Source organism: Anolis carolinensis, chromosome 6 (genome assembly GCF_035594765.1).
Source record: "Anolis carolinensis isolate JA03-04 chromosome 6, rAnoCar3.1.pri, whole genome shotgun sequence".
Classification (NCBI taxonomy): domain Eukaryota; kingdom Metazoa; phylum Chordata; class Lepidosauria; order Squamata; family Dactyloidae; genus Anolis; species Anolis carolinensis.
Genome location: NC_085846.1, coordinates 70,934,786 through 70,961,144, shown reverse-complemented (window position 1 = coordinate 70,961,144; position 26,359 = coordinate 70,934,786). Strand labels below are relative to the sequence as shown.

The 26,359-nt window shown below is 39.6% G+C and overlaps 1 protein-coding gene across 6 annotated transcripts in view; it reads left to right on the top strand.

The window, feature by feature from the left end:
• The first annotated feature begins 381 nt into the window (after positions 1-381).
• The window catches only part of ano10 (anoctamin 10), an 80,606-nt gene continuing 54,628 nt past the window's right edge, over positions 382-26,359 (top strand). The window contains exons 1-11 of one of the 6 annotated variants that reach the window (XM_008121283.3): positions 382-487; positions 9,133-9,286; positions 11,107-11,301; positions 12,245-12,379; positions 13,595-13,714; positions 18,273-18,842; positions 20,921-20,976; positions 21,984-22,058; positions 23,116-23,298; positions 24,954-25,145; positions 26,151-26,279. In XM_008121283.3, coding sequence (XP_008119490.1) covers positions 9,148-9,286; positions 11,107-11,301; positions 12,245-12,379; positions 13,595-13,714; positions 18,273-18,842; positions 20,921-20,976; positions 21,984-22,058; positions 23,116-23,298; positions 24,954-25,145; positions 26,151-26,279 — 1,794 coding nt within the window. In that variant the 5' untranslated portion in view covers positions 382-487; positions 9,133-9,147. Of the gene's footprint in view, positions 509-543; positions 665-7,083; positions 7,225-9,128; positions 9,287-11,106; positions 11,302-12,244; positions 12,380-13,594; positions 13,715-18,272; positions 18,843-20,920; positions 20,977-21,983; positions 22,059-23,115; positions 23,299-24,953; positions 25,146-26,150; positions 26,280-26,359 lie in introns of those variants that run through there. The other 5 variants (XM_008121301.3, XM_008121272.3, XM_008121277.3 and 2 more) reach the window with 5 other exon arrangements.

Below are 26,359 nucleotides of genomic sequence, written 5' to 3'. Positions count from 1 at the left end.
TATATAGTACAATATAGTAATTTAATTGCTTATATTGTGCTATGCTAATAATATATTGTATGTACATTTGATTTGTAAGCCGCTCTGAGTCCCCTTCGGGGTGAGAAGAGCGGCATATAAATGTAGTAAATAAATAAATAAATAAAATGTCAGGAGAGAATGCTTCTGGAACAGCCCAGAAAACTCACAGCAACGCAACTTACTTTCTTGGTTATTGTACGGATTTCTAAAGAGCCGCATCCATAGCGAAACTCGCTTTCCATACTATCCCAACATTTTAAAAAGAAGGCTTTATATGGCCCGGTTCTCACGCCTGAGTTTGACAGCGGTGACGTCACAGACTGTCCCTCGCGGCGAAAGGGCGGGGCGAATAGAGTCCCCGCCCCCTTACCCCGAGCAACTCCGCCCATTGGCCGCGGCCATCAGGGCCCGCCTGGCTCCTGCTCAGCCCGCCCTCCGACGTGGAGAAGAGCGAAGGCGGCGGTCGGTGAGTGGGCCGAGAGGGAAAGTGAGTGTGTGTGAGGGAGAGGGGGCCGAGAGGGAGCGCTTCCTCCTGCCGCCCTTTGAGGCGCACGCAGAGGGAGGCGTTGGCGGCGTCGTCCTGTCCGTTTCTATCTTTCCCCCTTGAGAAGAGTAGAGGAAGGCGCCTGAGGAGTTTTGGGGGGTGAGGAAGAAATTGGGGGCACGATAGAGGGGGAGCTGGCGCTTAATGAATGGCACTGCCGTTAACGGTTTCTTACCCGCTTACCTGCGCGCGCGAATGAGTCACCTTAGGCCTCTGAGTCGCGTGCTGCCTCTGCAGGGCGTTGTCCCCATCCTCGAGGCTGAGTTTGAGGCGCTGGCAAAGTTTGTGTGCGGGTTGTTTCTCCTCCCTCCCTCCCTCGGGGAGAAGCTTCCTTGGGAAGGGGAGAGAAGGGAAGCCCTTTTGGAGGCTCTTTAAAGGGAAGGGATTCTGGTGGGCCTCAGTTCAGAGAAACTTATTCCCAGATATGTTGGCATGGGCAAACCTTGGCCTTCCAGGTGTCTTAGACTTCAACTCCCACAAGTCCTAACAGCTGGTAGACTTGTCCATAGCTGCATGGTCTATGGTAGACTCCTGCAGACTCTACAGGCCAATGGATACTCCACCACAGACATTAGAATTGCTGCAAGGCCAAGAACAAGTCAGGAGAGGACAGACAAAAGATCCACCCAGAAGAAAAATGTGCTTACCATACATCAGGAGCCCCCAGTGGCGCAGTGGGTTAAACGGCTGAGATGCTGAGTTTGCAGACCGAAAGGCCGGCGGTTCGAATCCAGGGAGCGGAGTGAGCGCCCGCTGTCAGCTCCAGCTTCTGCCAACCTAGCAGTTTGAAAACATATCAATATGAGTGGGTCAATAGGTACCGCTCCGGCGGGAAGATAATGGCGCTCCATGTAGTCATGCCCGCCACATGGCCTTGGAAGTGTCTACAGGCAACACCAGCTCTTCGGCTTAGAAATGGAGATGAGCACCAACCCCCAGAGTCGGACCCAACTAGACTTAACATCGAGGGAAAACCTTTACCTTTACTTACCATACATCAAAGAAACAATTATCTGCATAGGGAAGGTGATGAAGAAACACAACCTACAAACTTATCTACAGACCCACTAAGAAATTCCAATAAATGCTACGTTCAGCAAAGTACAAGAGGGATGCTCTCACCTCTGCAGGAGTCTACCGTATACCATGCAGCTGTGGACAAGTATACATAGGGACCACCAGACGCAGCATTGCCCAAACACTAATCAAGGAACATGAAAGACACTGCAGACAAACTCAACCAGAGAAGTCAGCCATAGCAGAGCCCTTAATGAATCAACCTGGAGCATATAATTTGAGAACACAGAAATGCTGGACCACTCTAACTACCACCATGCCAAGACTACACAGAGATGCCATTGAAATCCACAAGCATGTGGACAATTTCAACAGAAAGGAAGAAACAATGAAAATGAACAAAATCTGGCTACTAGTATTAAAAAACTCTAAAGTCAGTACAGTAAATAAAGAACAACACTCCGAAAGCAGGAATTCCAGACAGGAAACAATCAGGCCCAGCTAACACCTCCCAACAAAGGATCCCTCCCAGGCAGGAAGTAGCCACGCTGTGAACCTGCAAGGCTGTTAAATTCTAATCAAGCTGGCCAATTGCAACATTATTGTCAAACAGACAATAATTCTTTCTCCCACCCTGGACATTTCACAGATATATAAACCCCACTTGCATAGTTTCCAACAGAACTCACAACCTCTGTGGATGGCTGCCATAGATGCAGGCGAAATGTCAGGAGTATGGTTCTGGAACATGGCCATACAGCCCGGAAGATCTATAGCAACCCAGCCGGTAAACTGTTAGGAATTGTTGGAGTTGAAGTCCAAAACACCTGGATGGCTGAAGTGTGCCTATTCCTGGGATTGTAGCCTTCAAAACCCATCAACAGCACTTTAGGTGCTCCTGCTGATAATGTAATAATAATAATAATAATAATTAACAAATATAATAAGTATTGAACCACCTGATATCTGCCAGGAATTAGCAGCCAGCAATGAAAGGACCAAGGCATTGACATCTCCTTCCCATCCTCTGTACTGATATCCGCCAGCATGCCAACGTCTTAAATCAAGAAACAGCTTCCTAAGATCTACAGAGATATTCGCAGAACACCTCAGCAAATGAGAGTCCAGAAGTGGCAGGCTAAAACTCGGAACCTCAATCAGTGGCTGATACCAGATAAGAAACTCTCCCCTGGGCACACAGGACACTGGGTGACATGGAAGGTGCTGAACAGGCTGTGCTCTGGTACCACGAGATGCAGAGCTAACCTTAAGAAATGCAGCTACAAAGTAGAGTTCACGACATGTGAGAGTGGAGAAGAGCAAACCACAGACCACTTACTACAATGTGGTCTGAGCCCTGTCACATGCACAATGGAAGACCTCCTTAGGTAACACCAGAGGCACTCGGATTGGCCAGCTTTTAGTCAAAAGAAATTTAGCATAATGTCAAGTCTTTAACTTTGTTTGTAGTTTCTTATACATTATAACTGTATTCCCAATTTACTTCTGACACGATAAATATACATTTAAATATATTTATTACCCATTCTAAATAATCTATGAGTTATTATTTATAACAACTACAACAATAGTTTATTTGCTGCCTCTCCTTCCCGCTTGAGGTAGGGTGCAACAAAGGTAAAATACGGCTTAAAATGCACTGATAAATGCATGTTATAATTCACAAGTTAAAATTGACTGAGTAGGCTTGCTGGAAGACATAAGGCTTCAGTTGTTTCTTCAATTGTCTCTAATTTAGCAGTCGGAGCTCAGGGGCTGATTGTATGGGATAAGGCGATCGCGTAGGTCGCCTGGACCCAAATCATGTAGGGCTTTAAGGGTCAAAATCAAATAATGTACAGTAGACTCCAATAACTGGCATCCATGGGGATTCAGTAGGTGCTGCATGAATGCAGTTACTGATTGCTTGGGAGTTACTATTAAAAATAGGCACAATTAATACTATATCCCATACTATCCCATACAATAAACTCTATATGTAGAACTTTCCAAATTAAAAAGTAGAGTGACATACTTTGTAAATATGTATTTAGATTGTGGAATGACCTGCCGGAAGAGATCCGACACCTAAATGTACTGTCGAATTTAAAACACATCTGAAGACCTATCTCTTCTGGCATGCCTACCCAATCACTTTTAATCATGAATTTTAAACTCGCGTCTTGTGTTCACTATATTTTAATCTTTGTTTTGTGTATTTTAATATATGTATTTTGTAGAAATAGATTTTAATATATGTATTTTATATAATGTTCATGATGATTAGAGCAAGTCACAGGGAGCAGTCAACCCACTTGTTTAAACAGCTCCATTGGCTACCAATAAGTTTCTGGTCCCAATTCAAGATGCAGAGGTCATCACCTATAAAGCCCTTAAACGGTTTGGGACCTGCTTATCTCCACGATTGCATTCTCCCCTATGAACCTACGTGGGCTTTAAGATTTGGGGAGGCACTCATCTCACTCCCACCTCTATCTCAAGCGCGGTTGGTGGGGATGAGGGAGAAGACCTTCTCGGTGGTGGCCCCTCGGCTCTGGAACTCCCTTCCCAGGGAGATGAGACTGGCACCCACCTTGTCCACCTTTCAGAAGGACCTAAAAACGTGGATGTTCCGGCAGAGCCGGCCGGAGATAATTATTAAGCGGGGGTGGGGAAAAGCGCCCCCCCGCCGGCGCCGCGGGAGGCGTGGCCATGTGCCACGGGAGGCACATGGCCATGCCTCCCGCGGCGCAGGCGGACCCCGCCTCCCGTGCCCTGGCCCCACTTCCGACGCTGCTCGCCCTGACCCCGCCTCTCACACAGCGATTGCGGCCTGGAGGGACCTCCGCTGCAGTCTGGCCAGCTGGAAAAGGCCAGACGGGCGAGGGTGAGTAGCGCAGGAGGCGGGGCCCTCCCGCGCTACCCGCCCTGACCCCGCCTCCCACAAGGCTTGCCTGGCCGGCTGCCGGCCGGGCAAGGCCAGCCAGGCCACAAGGCCAGCCAGGCCAGGGCGCACTGGGTGGGAGGCGGGGCACCGTCAGGGCAGTGCCCGCCTCCCGCCCAGCGTGCCCTGGCCCCGCCTCCCACGCAGCGTGGGAGGCGGGGCCAGGGCACGCTGGGCGGGAGGCAGGGCACCGCCCTGACGGTGCCCCACCTCCCGCCCAGTGTGTCCTGGCCTGGCTGGCCTTGCCCAGCTGGCAGCGGCCATGTGGAGCTCGCTCGTCGCCGAACAGGCCTTCCTGTTCACCGGCGAGCGAGCCCATGGTCCCCGCTGGGGCGGGAGAAGCCTGGTGGCGCCCCCCGGGGACCTGCGCCCGAGGTGGCCTCCATGATGGGGCCGGCTCTGTGTTCCGGTGTGCCTTTGAGTAAGTAGTCTCACAAGATGGTCAGCCCAACAATACCTCACCTTCAGCCACTGCAGTTTATCACAGTCCCTGTCCCATAGATTTTTAATGTTATTATTGACATGGCTCTCCATCTTACTTACGACTGTCTGACACCATCGATTAGCCCTACCCAGAGTTCTATGAACAACTCTAACCCTCTGAATGTCCAGTAATTATTATTACTCAGGTTCTAAACTGCTGCTGATGTTGTTTTATGTGATTCTGTATTGATATGATGTTTAAATTGTTGATTGTGTTTTTAACCCATGTTTGATCAGGCTTGTTGCCATGTGCGCTGCCCCAAGTCCCTTCCGGGAGATAGAGGCGGGATATAAAAATAAAGTTGTTGTTGTTCTTGTTGTTGTTGTTGTTGTTGTTATTGGTTTTTTAGGTATGTGATAACCTCCTCGAGCCACAAGGAGAGGTGGGGAAGGAATAAAATAATAATAATAATAATAATAATAATTATTATTATTATTATTATCACCACCATAATTTTGCCATGCAGTAAACCAGAATTTAAACTAACCCTTTATAAGAGATATGGCCATATACATAAATTGTGATAACAAAATGTATGGGGACACAACATATCCTTATTTGCTCAAGTCTAATGCTCCATCAAATCTAATGCACACCTTAATTTTTAAAATCCTGAAACCAAAAATAAGTATTTGTAATGCGCAAATGGTGTCATTTTGCCAAAAAAAGGTTAAAATAAATGTTGAAATACAATAATTAAAAGTGAATTAAGACAAAGACAAACTTAATGTAACATGGTTTTACAGTAAGTTAATGTAACACAATTTTAAAACACAAAGCTGTTTTAAAAACAGTTTTGTGAATGTAGTATTATTTCTTCTATTTATTTGCTGGTTGCTTGAGGTCTGGTTAATGTAGAATCTATTGTATTTGTTACCTGCCTCTCCTCAAGGCGGGATACAAGACAATTAATACACAAATATAGAAACATAAGACGATTAAAACACATACTGTATATTAAAAGGCATAAACCTAAAATTAAAACACATTAAAATCATTCATACCAACAACATGTTGCCAGTCATTTAAATTTGTAGTTTAAAATTGAATAGGTAGGCTTGTCAGAAGAGAGAGGTCTCTATTCTATTTTAAATGTTGACAACTCATTAAGCATTAATGCTTACTCAGGAGTAGATGCACAAAAGTGAGCCAAAAGGAGTTTTTGTGGAAAGCTGCAGAGTAATGACTTGATGTTAATATAGCCAAGCATTTATATAAGTCATTATTACATTATACCATATCAAATAACTTTGTGATAAACTTGTTTGATACATCTTTCAAAACTGTTCATGTGAGAAATGTTTCTGCATGCCACCTTCTGAGAACTATAGTAACTTGTGAAGGAGCTAGCTTTGTATAAACTAGTAAATCCAATGAGAACATTTCAGGAATGAAGGAGTGGACAGATACTGTTTGGCAGGGGAACAAATCTTTAGCAGAGAATCAGAATTTAACTATTGGCAGTTCATCTCTACATTGTATGAAGATAGCCTTCATAATTTCTTTGGTATTGTAATTTATTTGCTTTGTGACAAAAAAGGTGCAACTAGTTTGTCTTGATAGGTTGGGTAGTTCAAAGGTCTAGTTCTCAGAGCTAATTAGAATCAAAGTACTGTAAGGGAAATCTTTGTCCAAATCTCACCATTATTAAATCAATGTGTATTTATTTTAGTGGGGCTTACATTCAATTATTCAGCTCTACAGTTCAGTCCTATGTTTCTTCAGAAAGAATTGAACCCAGGGAATTTCAGGGAAAGGTTCAAAAGACTATAGATCTAGATAGTCAACAGCTATTATATCTGTAGGTTTGGGATGCTTTAATAACATCAATAACAAAAACTCCTATACAGTAGTGATATGGGAGTTATGTATTTCTTTAGTTTCCAGAATTATGTATGATACAATCATATGAAAACCTACTTAAAAGTAAGCCTGACTGAATTTAATGGGATTTAGTGCCATTAAGCTCCATAGGATTTTCAGACTTAGTCTGGAATTATGTCTAGAGTCTTTGGTTTAATGCCTCCTTCTCTCCCAAACAGGTGATGTTTTGTTTTGTTTTTTAAAGCACCACCCATATATTAGAACTGGCAAACTAACTCTGAATATCCCTTGCCCAAGAAAACCTAATGAAAATCATGGGGCTGCCATAAGTCAACAAGTGACTTGAAAGCACGTACATACATACATATTGCTGCATCATGAGAGAAGGTGGTCAGTGTCACCCTTCTTTGATATTCCGGGGGAAACGTGGTGGGAATAAGTGCTTCTTTCTCGAGAAGACAATGTTTTATGGTCATCCTATGTGTACTTTAAATGCTGTTTGAATTATGATATATGAATGTGAATTATTGTATGGCATGTATACAGGGGCCAAAAAAGCAGCACTTACTATTAATTAATTGCAGCATATGAATTCAATTTAGAGAGTACCTATAAGTCCATTATGCTTAGGGATGGAGCACAAGTGATTCACTTTCCATACATTTTGTCTATGGAAATTATCCACTGCTACAACATCACAGTTTTATATATAAAAATACTTTTGTATATAAAACATATTTAGTTTCCTTCTCCCATTACAACAATATACAATTTTAAAATGAAATAAATCTGTAGCCTGATCTAACTCAAATATACTGATTGAGTCAATAGAAATGTGGTAAATGAATTTTAAAGCAAGTTTCAGTGGTTCCAAGGGGTGCTTTCCAGTTGGAACTAATACCATAACACTGACCAGTACACATTTTGGTATCTCAAAATGGGCTGTAGCACAGCTGGTAAATCATCAGCAGTAATAAGATCTACCAACCGAAAGGTGGCCAGTTAATGCCTCAAATATCCCCAGGAACAGGCCTAAAAACCAAGACAGCAAGAAAGATTGTTTTCATTTGGCAGTAATTTGATTTCATCCTATGTATGCAGTTTTCATCTGCAACTTTATATACATATACCTGGTTGCGGTATTGAACACAGTGAGGACTCAGTAACAAATAAACATGCTGAGTTGTACTGCTCTAAGCCTATGCAGTATACATGTCCCATGAGCTAAATTCAGTGGCAACCTATGGTTTCCATATCAGCATGGTGCTGGATCTGTTTCTGGTCCAAATTTAGAAGGAATTGTCCAAATTTCTGAACATACTTTGTGGGATTGTGTTCAGCACCTGAGATAGCTGCTTGAAGTCTGCAGTGGATTCTCTGATTTACGTACTGGTACTTGGAAATCACCAGTTGCATGTGGATGAATTCAGTTCTTCATCACTATCCATGGGGCCTTAAAGTATTTTATTGAAGACCTGTCCTGGCAGAAGGTAGAAAGGTGAGAAAGTGGGTGGATAGCTATATAGAAAGACAGATAGATAGTGTGTGAGTTTTGCCTTCTCTAGTTTTATTAGTACAGCAAATGCCAAGCAAAGCCAGCATATGATTCAGAAAGCACCTGAAGGAGCTGCTTCTCAAAATACTGTTCGAGTCCTTTTGTCTTCATGTTGTCTTGATTTATTGGAACTGGGAGAATAAGTGAATGATAAAGCCAGAACATGACTTGGACAGGGATCTGGAGCAGCTGCACATGAAGAGAGAGGCATAGAATATCATGTCTCTTTAGATGGAAAAACACATAATGGGATAGCATGGATAGCTCCTGACATTGTTCCTGGGAAGAAATCTGATTTCAAAACTCGTACAGGGGGTAACTTTTTGAATTGTGTGACATTTATCTTATAATACATACTTAAGACAGCTTGGTTCTATACTTTTCAACTTTCCTAGAGTAAATCATAATCTTAACAAAAATAAGTTAAAAATGAGTAATTTTTCTGTTGAACATTTTCACTTAATTTGGTTAAGCAGCAGTCCAAAAATATGATGAAAGAGCTCATGTTTGGAAATACAGTTTTTTAACCATTGAACCTTGAGCAGAATTCTGCTGTATACTTTATGTGTAATCTAATTGAAGCTATGTGGAAGAACTAGATAATGTTGTTTTGAGGTTGAAGGTGAAATTCTTCTTTAGCATAAACATGTGGCAACGTTTGTGGCAAACTGAATATGCTTGAATGTTTTTCCTATTCTGTAGTATGCAAAAACATCTTACTCTTCCATCTTCCATTTAGACAGATAGTTTTCCAAAAGATGAAGGTAAGCTGGTCTTCATATGACACATATGAAGCTAATTTCAGACCGTTGGTGGTAGTTGAGCTTGCAAAGGACACCAAAGATGAAACTAAAGAATGGTTGACCCAAAAGATTGTGGACAAGAAGAAAAATGGAGGTGAGTCCTCTTCAATTTTATAATATCCTCAGTTTTTAAAAGTAGCTACCATTTGCATCCAAGCATCAGTTTATACAAATAAAAACTTTAAATGTCAGTGAGTAAATTAGAATAAATGTGTGAATTTTGTAGCAAAGGGATAGTATTTTTTTAAATTGTCAGAGAAGACCTGAAAACGAGGTGGTTCATTTTAAACATGTAAATTGGTAGTTTCTAACTATGATATATGTAAATATTGGGAAGAAGAAGGAAAAACACAGTTGCAAGTACATTATCTTTACGGATGTGATGTCTCAAGATATGCCACTTACTTTCTAAACAATAAAAAACCCTGTAGAGACACCATACATTTCCTGTGGTCTTTCTTCACCTAGAAACCAATTGCCCCTAATCTGATGCTTCTTATCATGCAGCAAAGTATACAATGTGTGATGATTCTTACATAATGCAGAAGAAAATAGAGGGCTTTGTTCTTTTTGACCCTTAGGAGTTGCTGTTGTTGTTTTTCTTTAATTTTTTTCTGACTCATAATGGCTCTAATGTGAACCTGTCGCATGATTTTTGACAAGATTTGTTCAGAGGAGATTGCCTTGGTCTGCTTTTGAGGCTGAGAGAATGTGACTTGCACAGGTCACTCAGTGAGTTGTCATGGCTGTAATCCAATGTTCAAACCAGTACATTATGTTGGCTCTCTTTTAGGAGCTGTGCTTGTGTTATATAAAAATATGCATTTGATGCCTGTTGCTATCTTGTTTTAGCCAAAAATAATGTTATCTTTGAGTGGTCTGTTTGGCTATAAGGAAATGAAGGAAAGAAAAGGTATTTAACCCTATTCACTTCAATCAAAGTGGGCAATTGTGGAAGTCTAGGTGGCTGCAAGCTACATTTCAGAAAAAGGAACTCTGAAATATAGCAAACCCACCTCTGGTTATTCCTTGCTTTGAAACTTATGAAATGCATGTCACCATAATTCACCAGGCAACTTGAAGGTATGTATATCACACAGAGCTGCATTTGTCCCCCAGGAGAAGAGCTGCGTCTTATTTAAAAGGGCTTTTTTAAAGGATATGAATAACAGTCATTTCCTGTTTACTCCCTGTTTTATAAAAGGGTCTCTACAGGTCTTGATTTACCTGGTGGATTCAAAATGTGGAAAATACATCCCATGTGCTCTAGAGAACATTTTTGGAGTTTTCAGAGTGTTCTTTTCTAAGAATTGTTTATGACTACCAGGGACCTCTCAGTGTGATGGAAATCACAGCTGGTATGGTGCATCTGGGAGTATTTTGGTGTATTTGGGAATATTTTGGAGCAAAACAAAATTTTCTGCCTGTGGCCTGCACTTTGACCATCTGCTCTCCATCTACAAAAGTGCCCCTTCTCTTGTTGCTTCTCTGCTTTCAGTTTCCTCTTTCTGTAGAAATGCAGTCTTTTTGAGAAATCCTACATTGGAATTTTAATATGTATATATGCTCCTAACACATATAAGCTCCTCAGTTGTTTCTAACAAGGAAATCTTTGTATTGTTTACCTTTTAAAAGCTTGGCCACCATCCAGCCAATCTTCCGTATAATCTCAATAATTTCAAGGGTAGAAACTTAAGAATATACAGTACTTTCCTTCCACTGAAATCAGTAGCTTTTTCTTCTGTTGCCATAACCTGATAACAAAGATTTATTCTATGGAAATTGAATTACTCTTGTAGCTCTTTAAATACAGTTCATCTTAAACTGAAGGTACATAATGCATGAGTCCTATCATTAAGAGCTTAAAAGCATATGTTCAATGTGCTTATTCTGATTCCTTGCTTTATTCTGAAGGGGCCCAGCTTTTGGTTAAACCTTTGATTCAAGATGGAAAAGAAATAGAAGGAAGCAAGAACATATTTATTATTGGAGCATCTAACCTAAGGCTACTTCTGGGAGCAGAAACAGTGGGATTAGTCAAAGAATGTAATGATAATTCAATGAGAACCTTTACCTATACCACTAGAAAAACTTTCAGAAATTTTGCAGGTAAATCCATTTGTTCTCCAGTTATTCTTTTGTTTGTTTTTGTGACACAGTTTTCATTTTTCTATTGGTAAGGTGGCTAAAGCCTTTCTGAGATGGGGGGGGCGGGGGCAATTACATAAAACTGAACTAAATTTCTGTCAAGATGTACAATTTAGAGCTTTAGTGTGTGGTTTGGCTTTAATGATACATCTTTTTGCCTCACTTTGAAATTCTTGAAAATCTGGGATTTCACTGATACAGTTGAACCCTCCACAAATTCATAGTAATAACAACAGCAGCAGCAGCAATAATAACAATGACAATTATTATGTTTATTTATATCCTGCTTTTTCTCTCCACAAGGAGACTCAAAGAACCCAACTATTCTCAGAATGTGCTATTGGCAGCTTGAGATCCAGTGGCTCTCCTTCTGTTGACAAACTTATTTATGTTCTTTGCAAAGCAGATACAAAGTCTACTTTTGTGGCTATATTTGTAACCTTATCAGTTTATGATGCTCTGAGATAACCTTCAGAAACTCAGTAGTATCCTCCATGTTGTGATGAGGTGGTGGTGAAGGATTTGCGGAGGCTTTCAGAGTATATTTTCAGTTTTCTGTGATTCTAGAAATTATTTAGTATTAGATATTGAATATTAAATTGTTATTTTAAAATATATCTGTGCTTTTTAATAAATGGATTTTCACTGGTTATTAGACATTTTAATAGGCTGGAGATTCATAGTCTGGTTTTTGTCATAGGCAGCACATTTATTTCAGGGTACATTATGTTTAAATTAGAGGCCTTGCTTCTGAGTAGACACAGGATTACAAAGTTGCCAAGCATTTTTACATATGTCTATAGTAAGCACTTGCTATGGTGTTGGGTTTTGCCTCTGAAATCTGCAGTCAGAAATTTTAAACATGAAAAATGATATATTCACCTATATATTGTTTCTGTTTCAGAGGACAATCATGATTTTCTCACAATGGCAGAATGTCAATACATCATTAAACACGAACTTGAAAACTTGAGAGCCAAAGATGAAACAATGATCCCTGGTTATCCACAAGCAAAGCTTTATCCAGGGAAGTCAATAAGTAAGTAACTGTTCATTGCTGTTTTTCATTTCATCAACTCTGTTCGTTGAATCCTAATTGAAAAGGAAGAAGCAAATGTGAGATTGCTCTGAACTGAACTGAATGAAAAGAGTAGTGGTATTCTAGCATTTAGAAGACAAACTTTCTGGATATTGCTAAAAAAGACAAGAACTCTCCAGTGTATGCAGATAATTTTCTCTGAATTTCCATTCACTTTCCCTGGGGAGATCATGTGGCTCTGGGATGCTGGGCTGTGATAAAATGACTTCCATTGGGGAGTAGATGTTTGGAGAAAGCTTGTGCTGCCCCTTCCTTTGCAAAACAATTGAATGGTTGTCTTTTGTGGTTTTATTTTAAAGTCCACCAAAACTGATTTTAGATTTTCGCCGAACCCCTATGATGTTTTTGTAGAATCTCAGGGTTCCACCAAAGTTTGGGGACCACTGTTCTATGATGTGTGATTCAATTTTTGTTAATATAAGCACATTCTACCTACTCTCTAGTTATGCTCATTTGATTTTTTTTACCAATACTAATTTGAAACCATTTGATATTTGAAGAATCAGACATGTTTTAAGCATTGCAAACAAAAATCCTATCACTTTCCCCTCTCCCTGGAAATGTTGGCATGCGTTTTCCCCTCCATTTTTTTTTATAAAATGAGATTTAACTTTTCAGCCCATCACCTGAATAAGCAGGAATGCAATGCTTGCTTGCCCTTCTTGAATAGATTTGCATTCTACAAGAAATGTAAACTGTTATAAAAAATTTCAGAGAACAGCAGAGTTCACTTGTGAGCCAGTTCATATTAACATAGATTTTCAAAACCAAACTTTGTGGCACGGGAAGATGAAAGGCTTTTTTCATGAAGATACAGGCATTGGCATTTCTGTTATGCATCACATTTTGGATGTGGACCTTAGAATGTTGGTGGGCCTTCTCAGATCATGCTTGAATTGCATACAGATCAGTTGGGAATTATGCTGCAGTTCTCACCAGCATAGCTGATAGTGAAAAAGGGATGGAGAGATTTGTTGTTATCCATAGTTTCTTGTATCCACACAAAGTCCTTGAACATATACTCTGTGGATATGAGAGTTGCACTGTACTATTTTTAATAGGAATTTTAAAATGCTATTCAATTAGTCATTTAGTCTGTGTATTTTAAGAATAAAATGCTTCCAAAATAACACTTTTCTTTTGTTTTTCTTTCAGTGCGAAGGCTAATGACTAATGGTATTCTAATTCAAATTTTTCCACTTCATGACGCAGAAGCATTAAAGAAACTTGGTCACATATGGTATAGGCAAATGAAATTTCGTTATCAGCCTTTAGGTGAGTTGGCTTCACTAGAAAAGAACATGGGAGTCCATTCTTGACTGATACTGTTCTGAATTGTGTAGCTTTCCGAATCAGTCTTTGATATACAATAATAGCCTCAGGATCAGAGCTCCCCCTTCTAATTTCAGCTCCCAGAATCCCTCAGCCAGTACGATCAATGCCTGTTGCTAGCTGGGTCATTGTGGGAGTCATAATCAAAAAGTAAGTTTTCAGAGTTCTTCAAAGAATATAATATATCAGAAACTGAGAGCAATTATATTGGTTTCCCAGTAGTTAGCTCCAGAGGACTAGGAATGATAATCCAGGCTCAAGTTAGAAGAAATATCAGAGAACACCAGCTAATATTACTGGGGTGGAAATTCCTTTTTGATCCCAAAGGTTAATCTAATTTATTGTGATTTTTAAAAGTATGAAAGAGCATGTCAGAAATAATTTTATCCTGAGCATAACAAAATAAAAATTCACTTTATGTTCGTCGTCATCTCACTCGTTCAGTCGTTTTTGACTCTTCGTGACCTCATGGACCAGTCCACACCAGAGCTCCCTGTCGGCCGTCACCGCCCCCAGTTCCTTCAAGGTCAAGCCAGTCTCTTCAAGGATACTGTCCATCCATCTTGCCCTTGGTCGGCCTCTCTTCCTTTTTCCTTCCATTTTCCCCAGCATCGTGATCTTTTCCAAGTTTTCCTGTCTCCTCATGATGTGGCCAAAATACTTCAGCTTTGCCTCTAATATCCTTCCCTCCAGTGAGCAGTCGGGCATTATTTTCTGGAGGATGGACTGGTTGGATCTTCTCGCGGTCCAAGGCACTCTCAGGATTTTCCTCCAGCACCAGAGTTCAAAAGCGTCTATCTTCCTTCGCTCAACCTTCCTTATGGTCCAGCTCTCGCATCCATAGGTTACTATGGGGAATACCATTGCTTTGACTATGCGGACCTTCATGGCCAGTGTGATGTCTCTGCTCTTCACTATTTTGTCAAGGTTGGCCATTGCTCTCCTCCCAAGAAGTAAACATCTTCTGATTTCCTGGCTACAGTCTGTATCTGCAGTGATCTTCGCACCTAGAAATATAAAGTCTGTCACTGCCTCCACGTTTTCTCCTTCTATTTGCCAGTTGTCAATCGGTCTGGTTGCCATGATCTTGGTTTTCTTGATGTTTAACTGCAACCCGACTTTTGCACTTTCTTCTTTCACCTTGGTGATAAGGCTCCTCAGCTCTTCCTCACTTTCAGCCATCAGAGTGGTATCATCTGCATACCTGAGGTTGTTAATGTTTCTTCCAGAAATTTTAACTCCAGCCTTGGATTCGTCAAGCCCCGCACATCGCATGATGTGTTCTGCGTACAAGTTGAATAGGTAGGGCGATAGTATACAGCCCTGCCGTACTCCTTTCCCAATCTTGAACCAGTCTGTTGTTCCGTGATCTGTTCTGACTGTGGCTACTTGGTCTTTATACAGATTTCTCAGGAGACAGACAAGGTGACTTGGTATCCCCATACCACCAAGAACATGCCATAGTTTATTATGATCCACACAGTCGAAGGCTTTAGAATAGTCAATAAAGCAGAAGTAGATGTTTTTCTGAAACTCCCTGGCTTCCTCCATTATCCAGTGGATATTGGCAATTTGGTCTCTTGTTCCTTTGCCTTTTCTGAACCCAGCTTGGACATCTGGCAACTCTCGCTCCATGTATTGCTGGAGTCTGCCTTGCAGGATCTTGAGCATTACCTTACTGGCATGGAAAATAAGTGCCACTGTATGGAAGTTTGAACATTCTTTAGCATTTCCCTTTTTTGGTATGGGGATATAAATTGATTTTTTCCAGTCTGATGGCCAATCTTGTGTTTTCCATATTTGCTGGCATATGGCATGCATCACCTTGACAGCATCACCTTCCAAGATTTTAAACAGCTCAGCTGGGATCCTGTCGTCTCCTGCTGCCTTGTTGTTAGCAATGCTTCTTAAGGCCCATTCAACCTCACTACTCAGGATGTCTGGTTCTAATTCCCTCACCACACCGTCAAAGCTATCCTCTATATTATTATCCTTCCTATACAGATCTTCTGTATATTCTCGCCACCTATTCTTGATCTCTTCAGCTTCTGTTAGGTCCCTACCATCTTTGTTTTTGATCATGCCCATTTTTGCCTGAAATTTGCCTCCGATGTTTCCGATTTTCTGGAAGAGATCTCTTGTCCTTCCTATCCTATTGTCTTCTTCTACTTCTATGCATTGCTTGTTCAAAAATAGTTCCTTGTCTCTCCTGGCTAACCTCTGGAATTGAGCATTTAATTGGGCTTTCCTCCCCCTATCGCTGTTTCCTTTCCCCTTCTTTCTTTCTTGGGCTACTTCCAGTGTCTCAACAGACAACCATCTCGCCTTTTTGTTTTTCTTTTTCTTTGGGACATACTTTGTTGCCGCCTCCTGAACAATGTTGTGAACATCTGTCCATAGTTCTTCTGGGACTCTATTTATTAAATCTAGTCCCTGAAATCTATTCTTCACTTCCACTGTGTATTCATTATGAATATTTGTGAGATCAAATCTAATTGGTCTGTGTATTTTCCCCATTCTCTTTAGTCTGATTCTAAATTTTGCAATAAGAAGTTCGTGGTCTGAACTACAGTCAGCTCCAGGTCTTGTTTTCACCGACTGGATGGATGTCCGCCACTTTTGGCTGCAAAGGATGTAATCAATCTGATTTCGGTGTTGACCATCTGGTGAAGTCCATGTGTAAAGCCATCTTTTAGGTTGTTGGAAGAGAGTGTTTGTTATGCACATTGAGTTTTCCTGGCAAAATTCTATCAGCCTATGTCCTGCTTCATTTTGTTGTCCCAGACCATGCTTGCCTGTGATCCCGGTTATCATTTGACTGCCCACCTTAGCATTCCAATCTCCTGTAATGAGAATAATGTCTCTTTTTGGTGTGTTATCCAGTAGGTGCTGCAGATCCTCATAGAACTGATCTAATTCTGCTTCTTCAGCAGCTGTGGTTGGGGCGTATATTTGGATCAGTGTGATGTTAAACGGCTTGCCTTGAACTCGAATTGAGATCATTCTATCATTTTTTGGGTTGTATCCAATCATTTTTTTGCAACTTTATTATTAACTATGAAGGCTACTCCATTTCTTCGGTGTTCCTCTTGTCCGCAGTAGTAGATCTGGTGGTCATCTTTTGTGAAGTGGCCCATTCCAGTCCATTTCAGTTCACTGACTCCCAGAATGTCTATCTTTAATCTTGACATCTCACCAATAACCACATCCAGTTTGCCCTGGCTCATAGATCTTACATTCCAGATTCCTATAGTGTGTTGATCTCTAGAACATTGGATTCGTCCTTCACCTCCAGCACCGTTGGCCATTAGCCTTCCTTTCGGCTTTGATCTAACTGCGTCATCACATCTGGGGCTACTTGGACTAGTCCTCTGCTCCTCCCCAGTAGCATTTTGACCATCTTCCGACCTGGGAGTCTTATCTTCCAATGGTATACCGACATTTCTCTGGTTGTACTGATCCACTTAGTTTTCATGGCAGGAATACTGGGGTGGTTTGCCATGGCCTTCCCAAGGAATCGTATTTAGTCTGACCTCTCCGCCATGACCTTCCCGTCTCGGGTGGCCCTGCACGGTATAGCTCATGGCATCATCGAGGTGCGCAAGCCCCAGCACCGCGTCAAGGTAACGATCCTTTGCAGTTTTCTTACTCCTTGGATTTTCTAGGGTCTGTATGGATTACCCAAATGAACAGACTGGAGTCAAAGCCTATTTCTGGGTTTGAAAAACTAGTACTTTTCAGTGATCAGCAATGTATTGAGGTGAGAGATCGCCTCTCATTTAAATTGTGAGTTCTCGAGTCTTTCAAGAGAGGTAGTTCACCTTTTGGGGTTGGGGATGTCAGAAAAGTATTGTTTTGCAGAAGGCCAGGACTAGAAAAACAGCCCATATCTGCTATGAGGATACAGCATGGCAGTTGATAGCTTTAGAGTTCTCAGCAACAGTGGTTTCACAGACAGACTATTTGTGTCCAATACTGACAGATTTATTATTTTTATTTCACGACCTAAAGCTACTCTCTGTCTGATTTGTGTGAAACCAAAATATTTGGTTTTTCCTCTGTAATATGAAATAAACATATATTGCAGAATATAATAGTAGTATTTATAAAATTACCCAGTAACTAACAGAAATCCATACTGCATTAATACATTTATTAGGCCAACAAATAAAGCATAATATTATTTGCTCAAGCTTTTTTGCTGTGGCAAATATATTTTTTAAGCAAGCAAAGAAGTGAAGGAAGAAAAGGGACAAAGTTAAGTGTCAGTCTCTGTGTTGCTCTGAGGTGGTATAGAGAGAGACGTTTGTAGACTATTAAAGTAGGATTATCAGGCCACATCACAATGGTCCTAACCTAGCTGGGAAAAATGTAATTAAAAGAGAGGCAATAGCATTTGGTTTTTAGTTTGCAAATAAAAAACTTTCATCTTGAAAATTCAAACCTGTGTAGCAGATTTTCTGAAGACAACACTTACATTTGTTTTGTTTTCTTTTTACAGATGAAATTCGTTGCTATTTTGGGGAAACAATTGCTTTCTATTTTGCATTTTTGGAGTATTTCACGTTTGCTTTGATTCCAATGGCCGTCATTGGAATTCCTTATTATATCTTTGATTGGGAAGATTACGACAAGTACGTGCTGTTTGCAGGATTCAATCTGGTTTGGTCTACTGTTATCCTTGAACTTTGGAAGCGGTGTTGTGCTGTTATGGCCTACCGATGGGGAACTTTGATGATGAAGCGACAGTTTGAAGAACCCAGACCGGGGTTTCATGGGGTTTTAGGTATCAACCCTGTGACTGGGAGAGAGGAGCCAGTATACTCTAGCTTCAAAAGACAGCTACGCATTTATTTAGTGTCCTTACCATTCGTGTGCCTTTGCCTCTACCTCTCACTTTACATCATGATGGTTTACTTTGACATGGAAATCCAGGCCCATTTATATCATGAAGAAAACCAATCTGATCTAAGCAGTTTGATGTTATATGTGCCCAGCATAATTTATGCTGTTGTGATTGAAGCTCTGAACCGTCTCTATAGATATGCTGCAGAATTCTTAACCTCATGGGGTAAGATTTCTCTCTCAAAAATAATTCCTTTCACTATAATGAGATTATTTTATGTTTTGGTCTTAAGATGAATCATGTTCTAAGATACAATCCTTTCAACCATCATATGAAAGCATAGCTATATCTAAAAGCTTTTAAGGAGATTTTTTTTGTCTCAATGAGAATATCCATCAATGTGAATGAAATTTACTCTTTAACAGCTTTTACTTTAGCTGATCTTGTCCCAAAACGTATTAAGCTAAAAATAATGTGAAATGCTTTTGTTTACTTCTAGGTATTTATAGATTATAGTAGTTTTTGTTCGTTCATGCTGACTAACTGAACATCCCACTCAGTTAAAGTAGCTTAGATTTAATAAAGGTTCCTACATCTCAGAAAATGACGGGAATTGCTTTTATGCAATTTAAAGATTGGTTTGTAAAGCAGTATTTTGTGCTGCTTATTTTGTATTCTGTAAGCTACGTTGAATCCCATGCTGAAAAAAAAGTGGGATATAGATTAAATATAAATAAATAATCTGGTCCAAAACTGGATTTTGTTAGAAGAAGATTCATTTTCAGTGAGTTCCAAAAGTGTATTTAATTAGGAAATCAGAGTAGTTTAAAACTGCTGAGAACGCTGATAGCATAAGTGACTTTCCATAGCATAAAACACTTGTGCTGTAAATTATGTGGTGGCAGTGATAGGAACAACACACATAGATTTTATCTTTCACCTTACGTGCTCCTCATCCAGGATTTGCAAATTGAACATAGAAAACCAAGGTTCCAATCTCCATTCAGCAATTTCCATTTAAGTTACTGTCATAGTCTAATCTATCTAGTTATTCTGAAGGTCTTTTCTTTGAGGTTGGAATAAAATGTAAGTTATAAACTGAACCTACTTGAAATAAAAAAAGCCCTGTTTGAGCTCTTCGGATTCATAACCTTTAATTGAGCTTAAAATCTTGACCTGCACACATCTCAAGTCACCTGTGCCAAATTTGACGGAAGGAAAACTTTGAATATTTACTTTTCTTCCAACATATATCTAAAATTACCTATCCCCCCCCGCCCCCCATTTTATGATATGACTAAACTGAGTCATCAACTGTGGTTTGATATTATGTGTATGACCAGGCTTAAATAAAAGATCCTCCTGCTCCCATATTTATTCAAAATAAGCAAACTGTATCTGGATGATTTAAATTTTTCAAACCATTCTGTTTTCCTGTAATGGGGCATACGCCTTATTCCATGTTTTCAAATGGACAAACAATATTGTGGGAAAAATATGTCTCCCTAAAAATATCCAGTAACTCCTTAAAAAAATTAAGTTACTTTACATTTAGAGGGACAGTACATTGCAATTATTTCATGATTTTTTAAAAATAGCCATTGATATTAGAAAGGGATTCTTGGCATTACCAACAATAAAGCATGCTGAACGTCTAGAGATAGTTTATTTGTGTTATAGTAAAAAAGTAATGGTGTTATAACTATTGTTTGATTCATTTCATTACTAGATATCCATATTCAGATTACAGATGTTTAATTGTTTTTTAAATATGAAATGGCTATATGATGGAATGAGATAAACACTTTTGATTTAGGTTTGCCTCACAAAAATCGATAATAAAGGGAAGAGATACATAGTCTGGGATGTTTAGCACAGTGCTGAAACCATTCTGTGTTAAAAACAAAATACACATAGAACTTCGTCTCTGTTTCATTCATATTAGAAAACTCTCAAAAGTATTTTATATAATACATTGGCATAAACAAAAAGTTTCTACCTTCAGTTTTTCCAAAACGTGGCATGAAAGAAAAAGTGTTGAGAGATGAAGGGGAAAGTAAACAATCCCTGCTTAGCCATGAGAACCGCCAGTTGACATTGTGCAAGTCACACACTCTCAGTCTCAGAGGAAGGCAAAAGCAACCCCCTCTGAATAAATCTTGCCAGGAAAAACTCTATGATAGAGGTTGTCTTAGGGTTGCTATGAATTGAAAATGACTTGAGGGTACACAACAACAAAATAACATCAAACTTATTATAAATTATGTGTAATGTACTTCATATTTATTTATTTTTCATTTCAGAAAACCACAGATTAGAGTCTTCATATCAGAATCATTTAGTTCTGAAAGTCTTGGTGGTATGTATAGTTGAAAATTCCTAGATTATGTTTGGGAATATCTCTGCAAGATCCAATTAAATGAGTGAGGTTTCCAGATAATATTTTCTTGAATACCAGATTATTTAGCATAAATGACTTTATAAAGTTACATGTTTCATCTACCCCATTCTAACTATCTCCTCGGCTGCAACACCTTGTACACCCCCAAAAGTTGCATGTGATTGGTAGGTGCAACCAGGACTGAATGACTACACCAGCATTATGCACTTTAAAACAAAAGTACTGTATCATTTTTGTCAGATTCTCTTTCAGTAAGAAATGTTCTGGAAAATGTGTCGGATATCTGTCATAGTAACAGACTCATCCTATGCTTCTTAGGGGAGTCATCACCTCACTTGGTTGGAGGTTTTACATCAACTCTGAGAGATGTAATTTCATATAGAAATGAATTCTGAATTTCTTTCAGAAGCAACATACTGTAGAGTGCATTGCATGATGTCTAGTGACTCAGCCCTTTGGTGTACTCCAGTGGTTCTCAACCTGGGGGTTCCCAGGTGTTTTGGCCTACAACTCCCAGAAACCCCAGCCAGTTTACCAGCTGCTAGAATTTCTGGAAGTTAAAGGCCAAAACATCTGAGGTTGAGAACCACCAGTCTATTCCAAGTCATAATTGGTGTTATCTGCAAGCGTCATCCAAATGGATGAGTTTTGTCTAGGATCAGTAGCTGATGGATTAAATTTGTGGTATTCTATTGATGTTTGCAAGGCTGCATGATTCCCTCACCTCTTTTGTAGTCTGGATTGTAGCTTTTTAACTAGAATGGTCAACATTGACAATATGAAACCTGTGGACCAAATCCATCCAACTTGTCACAGCTTTTCTCAGTGTTATCCCAAATGACTGGTGTAAATTAATTGCCACATGGTGGCAATACAGGATCAGGAAGTGGCATACCTAGGTTGATGAATTTTTCCTTGGGCTCCCTATGATAGAATACTAACAATATATTGTTTTTCTCTTGCAGTTCAATTTCTTAAACTGCTTTGCCTCTTTATTCTACATTGCCTTTGTTTTGTTTGACATGAAGCTTTTGAGACAGGTGAGTTTTGTAAAAATAGGAACCATTTATTCACAAGAAGCTCAGCTAGACTATGTGATTTTGAACTAGTTTAACACTTGATAACGACAACGATAATAATAATAACAATAATAATAAATAATAAATACTTCCAAACTAAGTGGAACTTTATTTATAACTTGCTTTATTTCCCTGGGGGGACTTTCCTGTGCATGTACAATATTAATAGATTTTTAGCCCCTTTAGGCTTTTGTTGCCATTAATTTACATCAGAGTGGGCAACTTTGGGAGGACTGGGAGCCGTCTTTATTCTCACCAGGATTCAGTGCTGAAATCACCATTCTCTTCTGATAAAAATGGAAGTCACTATTCAGATCCAGTTTCCAAAACAATCAAATTTTTCAATTCTAAAAGATGCAAGTGGGTGTTATAAAGTGACTAGAAAATGAATCACTCTTCCTAGAGAGTTCCAAGAGCATGTAATCCTATTTTTTTCAGTTGTATTTGCTTGATGAGAGGAATTTCCTATAGGGGGATACAAAAATGATGGGGGAGCTGTTTGCAGTTTATGGGCCTTTTGTGGCCCATTCCTACCTGATATCAAATTGTTCCACATCCTATTTACAGAATAGAAACTCCATTCCAGAATCAGTTTAGGCAGCTTGACTTGTTGCTATAGTGTTTGGAATTAAAACCATACGACCATTTTCCTCTCACTTAGATTTTTTCCCCATGTTGAATGTGAATATTGCTTTTGTTTTACTTGCAGCACATTGTGGTGCTTTATCTACTTTCAGCTGCATCCTTCTTGGTGAAAGTTGTTTTAAGACTTGGATCTTAAAAATGACACTGTATTATTATATTCCTGGATGTGTAATAGGGTGCTTTTATTTTGCTTTTATTCCTACTTTTAAAGGGAAAATGAAATAAGAAACTATTCCTACTTTTAAACAAAGATGACTCTTTGCCAAACTTGTCTCGATTGTTACGTAACTAACTAAATGCAGAGGTTTTTTTTAAAAAGGAACTGCTACAAGCCATCATGTTAAATGCCTTATTTTGCTTAATTTTCTTAAAGAACTTGGCAACTTTACTGATAACGTCACAAGTCCTTAATCAATGTGTAGAAGCCGTACTGCCTTATTGGCTCCAAAAGAGACGAAATCAGAGGGTCAAGAAAAAGGTGAAAGAATTGGAGAAAGATGTAGACTTATCTCTATTTGAGCAAGTTAACCTGGAAAAAGGAATGGATACCTATTTGGTAAGCTGGTGGACTATATCTTCCACTGTGTTGGGGCTTTACATTCTCTCCTCCTAAAAAGCAATAACTAATGTAATCATTAATAACTGAATGCCATAGAAACTTCTTGAATTCTAAATGAGATTTGCAAATATGCCTTCAGATGCATAGAAGATAAGAACTGACATGTTGGTTGAAATCCAAGTTCTGTCTAGCTGAACACACTCTTTTCACAGAACTAGTAATTCATGCGACACATTGTGTCCCTTCAGGAGAAGTTTTTAATCATATAATCATAGACTTGGAAGAAGCCACAAGGGTCATCCAACCCAACCCCCTTCCATGAAGGAAAATACAATCAAAGCAACCCCCCCCCCAACAGATGGCTGTCTAGCCTCTACTTAAAAACTTCCAGAGAAGGAGACCCCACCACACTCCAAGGGAGCATATTCCAAACAGATCTTGTCATCAGGAAGTTCTTCCTAATGTTTAGGTGGAATCTCTTTTCCTACAATTTGTCTCCATTGCTCCATGTCCATCTCTATAGCAGCAGAAAAAAGCTTTTCCCTTCCTAAATGTGGCAGCCTTTCATATATTTAAATATGGCTATCATATTCCCCCTCAGCCTTCTTTTCTTCAAACCTAACATACCCAACTCCCTAAGTCATTCCTCATAGGACTTGGTTTCCAAACTTTTTATCATTTCATTGTCCTCCTCTGGACATTTTCCAGCTGGTCAATATCCTTCCTGAATTTTGTTGCCCAGACCTGAACACAGTATTCCAGATGATGTCTTACCAAAATAGAATAGAGTGGGACTATGACCTCTTGATCTAGACTCTATACTCCTACTGATGTCTCCTAGAATTGCATTGGCTTTTTAGCTGTGGCATCACCCTGTTGACTCGTGTTCAGCTTGTGGTCTAATAAGACTCCTAGATTATATTCACACAGACTGTTTTCATGCCAGGGGTCACCCACAGTTGCACTGCTCAATTATGGAAAATTAAGAGTTGATACAGATGTTTCTTTCCACCTTATCTATCTAATCTCTTTCAACATTAAAGAAATCTGTAAAGAGGGGAAAGAACTGCATAAGAAACTGGTTTTTCAGATGTTTGGACTTCTGATTGCTTGCAGTTCCAACCAGAGTAACTAATAGCAAGGGACCATGGGAATCAGAATCCAAAACGTCTGAAGAGCCGAAGTCCTAAGCCCTCCTGCTGCCAACTCAACTTTTAGATTCATATATTTTATTTACTATCAAAATGTTTCCACCCTAGTTTTTTGTACTACCGGAGTTCAAAGCATTAATTAATTAAATAAATGAAGGGTGAAACATAAGAGAAGGTATTCTTAAAAGTGTTGCCTTCATTATAATTCATGAATCATCCTGGGTCTGGAGCCATAGCACCCACATTTTCTGCTTTATTAAATGAGTAGCCTTCATGTTCCACGTAAGATGAGTAGATCAGAAAGATTAATTGAACTTCAAATGAAGAGAAATTAGAAAAGGCCTTTGCTCCTCTCACTTCAGTCTTAGGCTTTCCACTTCTCACTTTTCACCTTGCTTTCCACTTTAATCTTTTTAATTAGGTAGGAAACTGCGTTTGTCAGGATCGATTAAACTGCTTCTAATGTGGTATTTATAAGCACCATGGTGTCTTTTCTTGCAGGGAACTTTTGATGACTATTTGGAGCTGTTCTTACAATTTGGCTATGTGAGCCTTTTTTCATGTGTATACCCTTTGGCAGCTGTTTTTGCTGTGCTAAACAACATCACAGAAATATATTCTGATGCCTTAAAAATGTGTAGAATCTTCAAACGTCCATTTGCAGAGCCCACTGCAAATATAGGTGTATGGCAGGTAATCCAGTCATGTTCTTAATGTTTGCACAGTTCTGTTACTGGTTTGTTTTTGTTTTTAGTTGCCATATCACAAGAGCCGTAAAGAAACAGAAACATCTTAGATAAAACCATAGAAATGCTGCAGTATGCTTATTATGAACTGAGAGATTCAGCTAAGTGGAAAAGAATGACCTGCAAGAGAAACACTGACAAGGCATTCTTATTTATAGGTTCAGCTTGGCCATCTGAACCTATGGGACTTATGGGACAGTTTTAGCTCCAATATTCCCAAAACTGTTACTGTGTTCCCATTTCCATCCTCCATTACCAGCATAACTGCCTCGAATTGTATGTGCTGTCTTATTGGTCTAGTTATCAATAAGACTGAGATGTACAAAGATGTCAATGTTCTTCCATTTGTCATTCTGATTTTGGTTAGGACCTATCTAACCATTCAGTCATGTACCCAAACTAAAGTGAGCAAAGATTATGCTTTTAAAAAATCCCAAAATTTGCTTCCATGCTGCTTTCTTCATACTTAACAGATCACATATTGATACTTGTTCCCATGTTTAGACTACAGGAAGTCCCCAAGTTATGAGCAAGATAGGTTCTGTAGTTTTGTTCTTAAATTGAAACATTTTGAAAATGTAACTCCACATATATATACAGTATATGCAAGCTTTGGATAGAATAGGGAAGGGGTAATATCCCTATGGTGCTTGTTTTGCTGTCTGTGCCTCTGTTCAGAAGATTTTACTTCAGTTTTTGTCCCTGTGATAATTGGAGTTTGGAAAATGTGGCTTGTTGTGGAAACAAGGATTGGTGATAAAGCTTCAGTGGGGACACCTTTTCCAGGAGTGAATTTCCCTTCCTGGCGGTAGATTTCTCTCACTTCGTGTTGTCTCACCCCTGTTTGTAACTATGAGTCATTTGTAAGTTGGATGATTGTAATGCAGGAATGCCAGATAATGGCTGGATTGTTACCAAAGATATGCTACTGTTTTATGTTCTTTTGTTTCAGGTGGCTTTTCAAACTATGACTATCATATCAGTTGCTACCAACTGTGCCCTGATTGGCATGTCACCCCAAGTAAATGCTCTTTTCCCAGACTCGAAGATTGAACTTGTTCTGATTGTGGTGTTGGCTGAGGTGAGTGGAAGATTTAAATTATTGCTTTTGGTAGAAAAGTAATCGTTGATATGTGTTATACATTTTCTTGGGAGTATCTA